Raw genomic sequence first — 12289 nt, forward strand, 5'->3', positions numbered from 1 at the left:
GTATAGTTTTAGGCCACATTATTTCCAATAAGGGTATTGAAGTAGATCCTGCAACAATTTTTGTTATTTCACAATTGCCTTACCCCTCTTGTGTGCGAGAGGTGCGATCTTTTCTTAGTCATGCAGGATTCTACAGACACTTTATAAGAGATTTTAGCAAAGTAGTCCTTCCATTGTCCAACTTGTTACAAAAGGAGGTGGAGTTAGACTTTAATGACAGATGCAAAGAGGCTTTTGATTGCCTCAAAAGAGCACTGACTACCACCCCCATCACCCAGGCACCCGACTGGACAGCCCCTTTTGAGCTTATGTGTGATGCATCAAATTATGCATTGGGGGTTGCCCTTGCTCAAAAAATTGATAAATTGCTCAGGGTGATATATTATGCTTCTAGGACTTTAGATGCTGCCCAAGCGAATTATACTACTACTGAGAAAGAGCTTCTAGCCATAGTTTTTGCTCTTGAAAAATTTCGATCTTATTTGCTTGGTACCCGCATTATTGTTTATACTGACCATGCAGCTCTAAAGTACTTGTTGAAGAAGGTTGATTCTAAGCCTAGGTTGATCTGATGGATGCTCTGGCTCCAAGAGTTTGACTTGGAGATCCGTGATAGGAGCGAAGCACAAAATTTAGTTGCTGATCATTTGAGTCGGATCGAATGTGTATCTGATGCGAATTCCTCCATTCTGGATGATTTCCCGGATGATCATTTGTATATATTGTATAGTATTTCTGACTCTCTTTCTACTCCCTGGTTTGCTAACATTGTCAATTATTTAGTTGCTTTTGTTTTTCCTCCCTCAGCATCTAAGGTCCAAAAAGATAAAATTAAAAGTGATGCTAAGCATTTTATTTGGGATGACCCCTACTTGTGGAAATTGTGCAGTGATCAGGTAATTAGACGATGCATTCCAGTTCATGAGACAAACTCAATCCTGCAGTTCAGTTATTCTTCCGCACCGGGAGGTCATCTGGGTGTTCAAAGGACAACTCGCAAATTGCTTGATTGTGGCTTTTATTGGCCCACCATCTTTAAAGATGCGTGAAAGATCTGCAGCACTTGTGAGCAGTGTGAGAGAGCAGGAAATACACTTACATGGCGACAACAAATGCCTCAACAACCTATGCTATTCTGTGAGGTGTTTGATGTCTGGGGTATCGATTTCATGGGCCTTTTTCCTGTCTCTTTTGGTTATGTTTACATTCTCCTTGCAGTTGACTATGTTTCAAAATGGGTGGAAGCCAAGCCCACTAGAACTAATGATGCTAAAGTTGTTGCAGATTTCGTCAGATCTAATTTGTTTTGCAGGTTTGGAGTACCTAAAGCAATTGTTAGTAATCAAGGAACCCATTTTTGCAACAGAACAATGCATGCCTTGCTTAAAAAGTATGGGGTGGTACACAGGATATCCACACCATACCACCCCCAGACCAATGGACAGGCAGAAATTTCTAATAGGGAGATCAAGAGAATTTTAGAGAAGATTGTGCAGCCAAGCAGGAAAGATTGGAGTACCAGGCTTGATGATGCTCTTTGGGCACATCGGACTGCCTACAAAGCACCCATAGGAATGTCTCCCTATCAGGTTGTCTTTGGAAAGGCATGTCATCTTCCAGTGGAAATTGAGCATAAAGCATACTGGGCAGTGAAGACTTGCAACTTCTCTATGGATCAAGCTGGTGAGGAAAGAAAGTTGCAACTGAGTGAGTTAGATGAAATCCGCCTAGAAGCCTACGAGAATGTCAAGTTCTACAAAGAAAAGACCAAGAAGTTCCATGATAGCATGATAGTTAAGAAGGACTTCATGGTTGGGCAAAAAGTATTATTGTATAATTCTAGGCTTGGACTCATGAGTGGTAAGTTGAGGTCTAAGTGGATTGGTCCTTTTGTTGTTACTAATGTTTTTCCTTATGGTACAGTTGAGATCAAAAGCGACTCCACAAACAAGAGCTTCAAGGTCAACGGACATCGACGTAAGTCATTCCTCACAAACCCTTCTTTAGTGGACGTAGTGGTGGAAGAGACTTCCTTATTCCACCCTACTCTTCCTCCACCATAACTTAGGGAGTTCTTCTTTTCCTATCTCCTTCTTTGCTTTTATACACTTGTTCGATTCTATTTGATGGTTTAATTGTTTTTAATCTTTTAATTGTGCTACATTGAGGACAATGTGTTGTTTAAGTATGGGGGGGGGAGTGTTCTTTGGTTTTGCTAGTTTTGTTGGTTTTGTTAATTTGTTAGTTGTGTTAATTTGTTAATGTTGTTAATTTCGTCGGATTTCTAGTTTAATATTTTGGGTCAATTCTGTGTACATGTACGACTTTGCATGTTTTTCTTTGAATTATAGGATATGTTCAAGAAATGGGTAATTGTTTTGAAAATAAAAGTTCTTGACATTTTATGACTTGAAATCCTTGATTCTCCTCTACATGTCATGATAGTTTTGAAAGCTCAATTTGAAAGTGATGAGTTTACCTTTGTGAGAATTTGAGTCATCCATCATCATAATCATTTGGTGTGTTTTGCCCCATTGATTGCTTGCACAATAGCCTTGGCTTGATTCTTGTTAATGCTTCCTAATTCACATGCATATTTGGAAATGATTGAGGCAATTTTGTTCTTATAAGTTTCTAGCCAAATGGACTTACCTTGAATTAATTCCTTTGATATCCCTTTTGAGCCTTGTTTCCCTTTCCTTGTTTTGAAGCTCACTACAAGCCTTAAGTGAAAAACCATGATATCACCATATCCTTAAGGAATTTTGGAGCTTTGGAATTGTTTTGGGAATAAGTGTGGGGGGTTTTTGTTTCATTGGATAACATGTTTTGTTGGCTATGCTTCATGATGTATTTTGGGCCATACTTTATGTACATTGTATATTGGTTAAATGTTGGACATGCTGAATGAGATGCTGTTTCTCAAAGGCTAAAGAGTAAAAATAAAAAATAAAAAAGAAAAAAAAATCGAAAAAGAAAAAGAAAAACAATAAAGTTGAGTGAATAAGATCTTAAATGGCAAAAGAATGATGAGATTCTTGGTTCTACTCTTTATGTTTAAATTTTATCTTTAATTCTTTTTTATTTTTTTCATTTTTTTTAATATGCACGTATTCCCCATTGCTCCTCTATTCCTTTGGGATTTAGCCACTTATTCCATATTTTTCCATACCTTGTCCTTGACCCCATTACAACCTTAAAAGACCTTTTGATCCTCATGTGCTTGTGTTTATGGGTTGATTGTCAATTTTAGAATCTTGCCAAGTTTCATGGGTGCTTTGAGGGTAAATAGTAGCCTAGACACTTGAGAGATAGAGTGTATATCTTGTGAGGCTTTATCACTTTTCATTCTTGAGCTGATTAACTATTTTGCCATGATTGGGTTGCTTGGATGATTTTCATGAATGTCTTGACTTTTCGAATCTCCTTATGCTAGATGTTACCCATTACTTTCATTCCTTGATGTTCATTGAGAAATATGTGAATGTTTTTGTTTGTCTCTCTTTGATATCCTTGGATTTTGTTCTTTGTTTCATTTTGCCCAGGAGTGCAAAAGGCTAAGTATGGGGGGTTTTGATGTGCCATCATTTTCTTCTATTTCTTAAATCCTTTTTGCACCATTTTAATTACTGATTAGTCTTAATTGTCAAATTAATTAGGCTGTTTTATTATTTGGGCTCATTTAGCTAATTTGATGTTTTTAATCTAATTTCAAGAATTAATGAAACATTGGGCTTAATCTGGATTTTGGTTGTGGACTTGAAGAGGGCAAATAAAGCAGCGCTTACCTTAGTTAATTTCTAATTAGGAGATGGCAATTTTATTTTATGTGGTTCGGTGTTATTTCGTTTTGGGCCAGAATATTGTAATAGGGCCCAGTGACTTTGAGTGACTCTTTTTAAATAGCAACCTTGGGATTTGTGGAAGGCTATTCTGTTATACTATTATTCAGAGCATAGGGTTTATGGTTTTTATGTTTTTCTGTTCTAATGCTACTGTTCACGTAATGCAATTTTCCATTTTCTGCTTCTAATTACAATTTCGTTCTTGTTTCTTCTTCTGCCTTCATTTACGTTTCTGCTTTGTTTACGTTTCTACTTTTAGTTTCATTTACGTTTTCTGTTTGAATCTATGGAAGGCTAAATATTCTGGTGTTGTTTCCTTCTGAGGACGAAGCTCAACTCTCTTTGAGGTTTCGTTTATAATGTGGCTTCCTGGCAGTTTTCCCTTCACCAATTAACCCAAATTCGTTAACATTAATCTGTGCACGCTTCGTGTTCGATTAATTGTCTCTGAGCCTAACTTGCATTCATGCTTAATGGACGAAGGGCTAACTGGTGTATGTGTTGCCTAATCACGTATTGACAACCCTAAGTTAATTTTCGCTTAGTAAATTGAAATAGGGTTGGATTAAGTGGTTAACTGTTAGGGACGAATTCTCCATAACCCAGGACAAGAGAATGGCTTCTGAATCAGAGGAAACAACCCGTTTTTAATATTATTAGTTTCATGTTCCAGTTTACTTGTTCTGTTCTTTAAATCACAAAACAAACAAACCCCCCCCCCCAATCGTTACTGTTACTGCAAGTATATTATGAACATTTGGTTTATCATTGCTCGTTGGGAAACGACCTAGGATCACTTCCTAGTTACTGCATTTTCATGTTTATTTGATTCGGGTACGGCCTCGATCAATTACCGAAATTTCATCAAATTAAACAAAATAATTTTAACCTTAACACATGAATCTATCATAAAAATATCAGTCTCCCCAAACTGTCCAAACGGACAATTCAAGATTGAATACAATGATTAATGCAAACTGTCCGCAAGAATCATTGCATCCAATCTCAAACGGGATTCTAAGGTTCACTCATCATGAACACAATTTGTATAGCATATATCAATTGTCATTAATGTCAGTGAACACGTAATAAAAATATTCATTGGTAACAAACATTTGTACCTGTGATGATGAGCAGCACGATCCAAAATGAAAGCAAGAATTAAAGAAATAATTGAATGAACACCTACATCAATCTTCATTCCGAAAAACAAATATCAATATGAATGCTACACTCATAAGCAAAACTCTATAGTATCGACTCATGTAATTGCTACTCAAAGTTAGTTTAGTTGCTAAGGATATAATTCATATTTAATAAAATCTATAAATACCTACTTAAGTGAACTTTGAGTCCTGACATCATGTGTGTGGTAGTTGGTTACGGTGTTGCAATCCATTTTAGTAAATTAAAATATGATATCTAAAAAAAATTAAAATTTTGTTCTCTTTTATTTTTTTTTAATTTCAATTTCAAATTTTTCCTTCTTTCACTTTTTTTTTCATCCAACCAAACTTATCATAAGAGTAAGACACTAAAGTTTTCGTACATTAATATAATTACTAAATTTATATTGATAATAAGATGTATCATATTAATGATGATTAATATATATTACGAAATGCATTATATTATCAGTATAATGTATTTCAATGATAGTGTAAACTTATAATGTCCATACCAAGGGTGCTTTTAGAAATCCATTTAGAGACTTATAAATAAAAAATCCCGTTATACGAAGCAACAAAGATAAAAGGAGGGTAAGAGATGAATTAGTGCATGTTTTGATTGAAGTTAGAAATATTGGGCGTTTTAATATTAATCTAATAAATAAAAATAAAAGTTCTAATTCTTTAATAAAATTACTTCTATCTCAAAAGTTTTTTTTTTTTTACCTTAAACCATTAGTTGAACTTAACTGAGTTCCAAACACACTAGTTAATTTTTGTTAAATAAAAAACTTTAACATTTTTTTAACAATTAACAGTTTTCATTAGTATGACATTTTTTTAAGTAAGAACTAAAGTCTTTACTATATACTTTCGTTATTAGACATCAAATACTCTAATAATCTAAATGCTCCAATCACTTAGAAATTTAGTACATAGCGCATTAAAAGAAAGAAAAAAAATTCCCTCTCTATTTGAGTAGAAAGTGCTCCATCCAAATTGCCAATTATGGCCACATTGAATGATGGAGATCCTATGCTATGAAGTATCATCAAAAAGTCACATTTGGTTGTATCATAATAATGTCACCTCCTGCAGTCTCCCCATCCCCATCCAGGCTATTATTTCCAAATTCAAATGCCACTAACTTCACATGGAAAATCAATTAATATCTCCATAAATGGTCTTCTAGTTGTCTGTTTGCGATGACAATGTCATGACTACAAGACTTATCCTTCATGCATGTCTTATTAATCATGTTATTCTTTTATCTTATTCCTCCTAAATGAAAACTTAAATAAAAACAGTGGTAGCATATCTCATTCGTGCTATGCTTTTGGGTGTCAAAATATTGCTTCTTTCAAGTGGCCAGGAGTATTTTATAAACATTAATTAGCCCAGCCATTTCATTATATATATATATATATATATATATATATATATATATATATATATCTTGTAACTTTCAGAAATGCTTAGAAAACTTCCACTGGACCCTTAGAAAGTCCACCAATCATGTTCCAACTAGTAGCAATAAAATAAACCCCTACCCCCCTGCACTAACCCACCACGTATGAAAGGCACCCAAAGCTACACACCACTAAACCTGATAAAAGCCACTAATTGCGGACATGTCATATCAAATTAGTTTAGTTTATCTGACCCAACCATGTGAGAACAAAATCAAAACTCAATAAAATTAAATTTTACTCTTAACTTTTTCCTTGGTTTGAGACAATACACAGGGAAATGAATACCAATTCACAATGGCATACAAATTATCCTTATCCACCCTCTAAGAAAAATAGCATTAGCAATTCAAGATGCAGAGCACATATGTGTTGGTGACACTTACGTGAAGAGTGGGCTGAGAGTGAGGGTCTTTGATTGAGTTTTACTACTTTGACTTCCTTCGTTCTTAGCTCTCGCCAACGGAACCCTAATTAACCAAATCTGAAGTGAAACAAACCCCCTTTCTAGTTTGTCCCTGTTCTGTTTAATGTTAATATAATAAAGCTTTTTAGGCTCCACTCGTGCAGTGCCGTGCCTAGATAGATATAGATTAAGATTTAAGACACAGTAAAATATTGTAAGTTAACAAAAATAAAGGCTAAATAAAAAGATTTCTTAGGTAAGGAGTGTAATTTTTTAATATATTCTTAAACTTATACCCGAGCCTAGATATATTTGTGGTATTCAAATTTAATTATTACTATAAAAAATAAATAAAGAATAAAAATATAAGATAATATTTGTATAGTGATTCTACAATCTTATTTTATTTCGACTAATAATAATTTTTAAATTTTTCTCTTATAAAATAACTCATGTCACGAATATTTAAAAATGATGGTAAAACATTCTATAACAAAAAAAAAATTCTTCTTCTTCTTTCCTAAATAATTTTTTTATTAAATTTATTAACAAAAAATTCACATAATTAACAAATGAGGTTAAAAATAATAAAAAATGACAAATGTAATAAAAATAAATTACAAGTGGATTATAATTAACTCTAAATTTAAAGACTTAAAACATAATTTTTGTGTCATGAAAATATTTTTATTTTTGTTCTGAAAAATTTGTTTAAAAATAATGAAAATATCATTTTTTTTTAAATCCTACAAATATATGAGATAACTATAATTATTTAAATTAAACCACTGTAACATATATTTTCAATAAATCAAATTAATATATACAAATATTTTAATTTACCTTAAATTTAAAGGTAATACGATTATATAAACATAGTAGGATTTCATAGAATTTTTAAACAATATTCTCCATTTACCTTTAAGAAGAAAAAAACTAATTTTTTTACTTTTATAATAATTAAATAAAAATATATTAATAAAAGATTTAAATGTTTTTATGATATAATTGCTTTTACCAACATTCTATAAAAATTCTATAAAAGTTAAACTCTATTATTAAAAACAGTTTTTTTATATTTTCAAATTAACTAATATCAAATAATTTATATAAATGTGAGTTATATTTAAATGATAATCATGAAATAATAAAATTAAAATTCCAAAATTCATTTTAAAAATTTAGTTTAATTTTTAAATTCTTACCTTTTGAATTTATTATTGTTTATTAATTATTTTATTTTTTTAATTAAAATATAATTAATAACGCAATATATGATTTTTTTTAAAATATATAAATAATTAAAAAAAAATTATATTAACATCGGTTTTTTGGAAAACCGATGTTAAGAAGGATACTTTATTTACAAATATGCCACCGCGTTTAACTTAACATCGGTTTTGGACAAAACCGATATTAATAAGTCGATATTAAAACTGTTTTTTGTAATAGTGAAGTCGTCCACCTCGTCGGGTTCAATGGAAGAACAAGGAAGAAAGGGTACATTGGTTGAATGTCAAAGTGGCTAGGGTTCAATGGAAGAATAAGGAAGTGGCTGGGGCTTGAATGCGAGAAGGAGGGAGTACGTTTTTTTTTTCTGAATTAGGATGGTTTTTTACTAAAACTCGTCATAAAGTTTATTACATATAACATTCCAAGGAGGTTTCAATAACCGTCTTAAAATGTGCGTCATAAAATGCATTTTTATTATAATAATTACAGAGATGTCATCGTATCACTTTCTAAGTCGGTTTCCTATATACCTGTCGTAAAACAGGTGTCGTAAAAGGTTATTTTTTTAGTAGTGAATTATAGACATTGTTCAGGAATAACGCGTAGACTACTTGATATATGGCCGAAATATAAATGGGAACAATTTTTACCTCACCAGCTTTGGAATTGAGTAAAACCTAAATCTGAATTTTAATGACATTAGAAAAATAGCGATTGTTGGACTTATCAGATCACATGCTATCAGACTGATATTGAACCACTCACTGATGTTTAATCCTACGCAATTTATATTTGAGATGTCGAGTTCTTGACTTGAGGGGTGACATCAACTAGTAGGATGGTAAAAATATAAGTGAGGGGTCATCTTCAATTAGATTTTGAAATTAAGTCTAAACCCAAATTCTATAGATTGTGTATCCTCCGAAGAGCATTCGAGCTGTGGAAGCTCGAGATCTTCTTAGTGAAAATTTATAAACACATTTATTTGATTATGCGAGAAGACAAAAGAAAGAAAGGTAAGACAATCATTGTAAATCTCAACTACTCACAAGCAGGATTTCATGAAATTAATCGCAAGTCGTCACTACAGTTTATTTTACTTCAGAAGTGGCAACTGGTAAGGCGCAATCACCATAGGAAAAAAAGAACATTTATTTGTCTATCGACCGAGCTAGGTGCGAACATAGAAAGCCAGAAATTTGTTAGTATTGTTGACAAATTTAATTAAGAGTCATCAAATCCAAGAATAATTGACCTTCATGTCCTCTTCTCTTGCTCCGATAGTCTAGTTCATTGAAAATATAGTGTGCACGTAATAGTGTCATCACACTACAGGAAACGTTAGATGTTCATTAGAGGAGAGGGAGAGAACAATGATAATGGATAGCTGAACCGATACCAACTTTACCTTCTTAATTTCTTTCATACTCCTTTGAAATATGGGTGCTTAACAGCATCTTCAGCTGAAATTCTATAATTTGGACAAAGGCAAAGCATTTTCTGACCAACATAGGCATAAATAAACTTTAAATACATGACATTAGATTTAGATAAATTATACACGCAGCATAATAATAATAAACAAAATTATAATGCAGTAACAAGTAGTAGTATATAGTATAGGTTATCAAAATAACTTACGGAGAGTAGATCAAGACCATCTGGATTGAGCATTGGAAACTCTTTTGCCAGGTCCTACAGAATCCAACAGTTAGTTACCACACATGGCTTATTGGCCAGATCACCAATATTTTCAAAATGAAACAAGAATTGATCAAATAAATTAACCACAGAACATGGGGTACCTTGGGCTGTTGTGGAGGTCCCATTAAAGCACAGGTTCCGCATATAGAAGTCACTCCAGGCCAGGTTTCTTCTGTTGGGGTACCAAGCAAGCTAATTCGCATATAAAATATATCCAATTAACTAGTTGAGTTGCATTATGAGCACTGATAAATCATACAAATAATTGTTGTATTAGCTTTTCATGAACATTACGTAAATATCTCATCCAGCAGCTCCACATCACTTGGACCAGAGAATAGAGGCCGGTGAAGAAGCATCTCGCCAAATATACAACCCACGGCCCAGACATCATTTGGAGTTGAGTATTTCTCGCAGCCAAACTGAAACAAGACTTCAGGTGACCTATAAGAAAGACAACCCACCTGAAAATATAAAAGAAAATGGTAAAAAATGATTTAAACTTACCAAGTGATAACAACACATTCTGTGACACTTTTAAATGCACACTTCACATACTCTTTTGAGCACTCTCTTATTGGTTGAAATTTCTTGAAAATTAGACAAAATTATGGATCTCACATCTTATCTAATGAATCTCTCTTTAATTTTATAGTTTTCAATAAATTTTAACCAACAATAAAGTGTGTGTTAGAAGAAGTGTGTTAAAAAGTATGTTGCCAGCACTTCTCAAATTCAAAGCTCATATCGCTACATGTATTTTGATATGTAATGTTTGCAGGTTCTGTTTTACAGTAAATAAAATTACGGAAGCGTCATACACTGCTAGAGTAAGCCTCAAGAGGAGCTTCAAATGTTCTGGCTGCCCCAAAGAGTGCAATCTTCAGAACTTGGGTTCTGACATTAACCAGAATATTCTCAGGTCTCAAATCTCTGAGAAGAATTTTACGAGCATGCAGATACGCAACTGTATTGAGAATTTGATAAAGAAACTCCTGCAAGGATAAGAAAGTGAATATAATAAATTAAGTAGCAAAGTGACCATGAATCAGATCCACCATCTACAGAAATTGATGTGGCGGTACTTAGTTTTCAATGTAATGTACCACCACCCTTCAATATATAATTCTAAAACATTTTTAAATTTTTTCTTCTTTTCCTCACTTTATGAGACTAATTTGCTAATGCACACCACACGTCACCCACTATGAACAAGAAAAATAAAATGATCTTATAAAAGAAGCAAAATAAACTAGGATACGCCCTGTTGATGAAAATTAACTGTAAACACAAATTTTATTACATTCACAAAAAGACTTACAAAATTTCAGGTAACTACTCAAAATAGTTCACAAAAGCTTCACTTACTTTTTTCATTTGTGGGTACATAAACATCTTTGGATTTTTCAGGAAATCAGCTTGGAATTCATTGTCAAGATACTCAAAAACAAGAAACAGGTCGGGCCCATCGGTCATCACATCGATCAACCTGATCAGCAAACATAATCAATCAATATACTTCATCATAAAATTCACTTCTCTAGATTAAATAATAAATTAAATAGATGATAAAAATTTATAAATCTCAGTAATTAATTAACATAAAAAGCTACTCTGATCAAAGTCCAACCTTGATGACACAACCGAAATTACAGACAATTGTTACTAATTCGACTACAATTATAGTTGCGAAGAGGGTAAAAACCTTGATGACACAACCGAAATTGTAGTTGAAAACCGTGTTTTTAAAATCTTGGTACAGAACCAAACACAATAAACGATGGAATTTGTTTCGAAAATTTTCAAGATTCTTCATTTCTTCTGTATTAAATCATGAACAACCAGCATAATAACAATTCAAAGTCTGTAGGGAAACTATTCACTAAAAATGAAATTTTCAAAAAAAGAATCAGATGGAGCACATGGGAGAAGTGTTAACAACCTCACAATGTTGATGTGGTCCAGCTCTTTGAGAATAGAGATTTCTCTTATAATCCAGTACGGAACCCCGTTGTTCGCTTGGTTTTCTTCGTTCAGAATGGAGACAATTTTCATGGTGAAAAACTGATCATCACGCCTGCACTTGAAAACCTTACTGGAAATCTGGTCGAAATCATAGTACTTCTCCCTCAGCGTTAGCATCTGGCGAGGCGTTGCTGCTAGTTTTCTCGTACACACACACGTACAAATTAACAAATGATTAATCCGTTTAATTCTTAAAGAAGATTCAGCGAAAACAAACAGAAAAAAGATAGCTGGATTAATTATATCAGAAAGAGATGTATTATCAGTCATGTGAAACTCAAGCAAGATATTAATTAGAATTTGAATGTGAAAGAGTTTACAGGTCTCGAACCGTTAGTTTGGGTTTACTGCTCTTAATTTTCAGGTTAATCTTCACTGGACTCGCCGTCGCAAAGAGAACCAAAGAAAGTGTGAGAGAGGGTTTGCAGAATGAAGAGA

The 12289-nt window shown here is 33.0% G+C and overlaps 1 protein-coding gene across 1 annotated transcript; it reads right to left on the minus strand.

Annotated features, from left to right (window-relative positions):
• Window positions 1-9150: 9150 nt before the first annotated feature.
• On the minus strand, window positions 9151-12289 carry LOC114377970 (cell division control protein 2 homolog). The gene is made up of 8 exons (XM_028336462.1): window positions 11769-12289; window positions 11195-11315; window positions 10648-10821; window positions 10121-10290; window positions 9928-10018; window positions 9764-9817; window positions 9531-9622; window positions 9151-9451 (listed from the first exon to the last, which is right to left on the minus strand). The coding sequence occupies exons 1-7, from the start codon at window positions 12119-12121 to the stop codon at window positions 9545-9547; spliced, it is 1041 nt and encodes a 346-aa protein (XP_028192263.1). The 5' UTR covers window positions 12122-12289; the 3' UTR covers window positions 9151-9451; window positions 9531-9544.

The sequence above is a fragment of the Glycine soja genome, chromosome 12, assembly GCF_004193775.1.
Source record: "Glycine soja cultivar W05 chromosome 12, ASM419377v2, whole genome shotgun sequence".
NCBI lineage: Eukaryota > Viridiplantae > Streptophyta > Magnoliopsida > Fabales > Fabaceae > Glycine > Glycine soja.

Coding starts and splice junctions, on each gene's coding strand:
- LOC114377970 (XM_028336462.1), bottom strand. CDS start 12,121: ATGACTGATAATACATCTCTTTCTGATATAATTAATCCAGCTATCTTT. Junction 10,822..11,194: donor TGTACCCACAAATGAAAAAA/GTAAGTGAAGCT, acceptor TTATCCTTGCAG/GAGTTTCTTTATCAAATTCT. Junction 10,019..10,120: donor CTGCTGGATGAGATATTTAC/GTAATGTTCATG, acceptor TATGCGAATTAG/CTTGCTTGGTACCCCAACAG.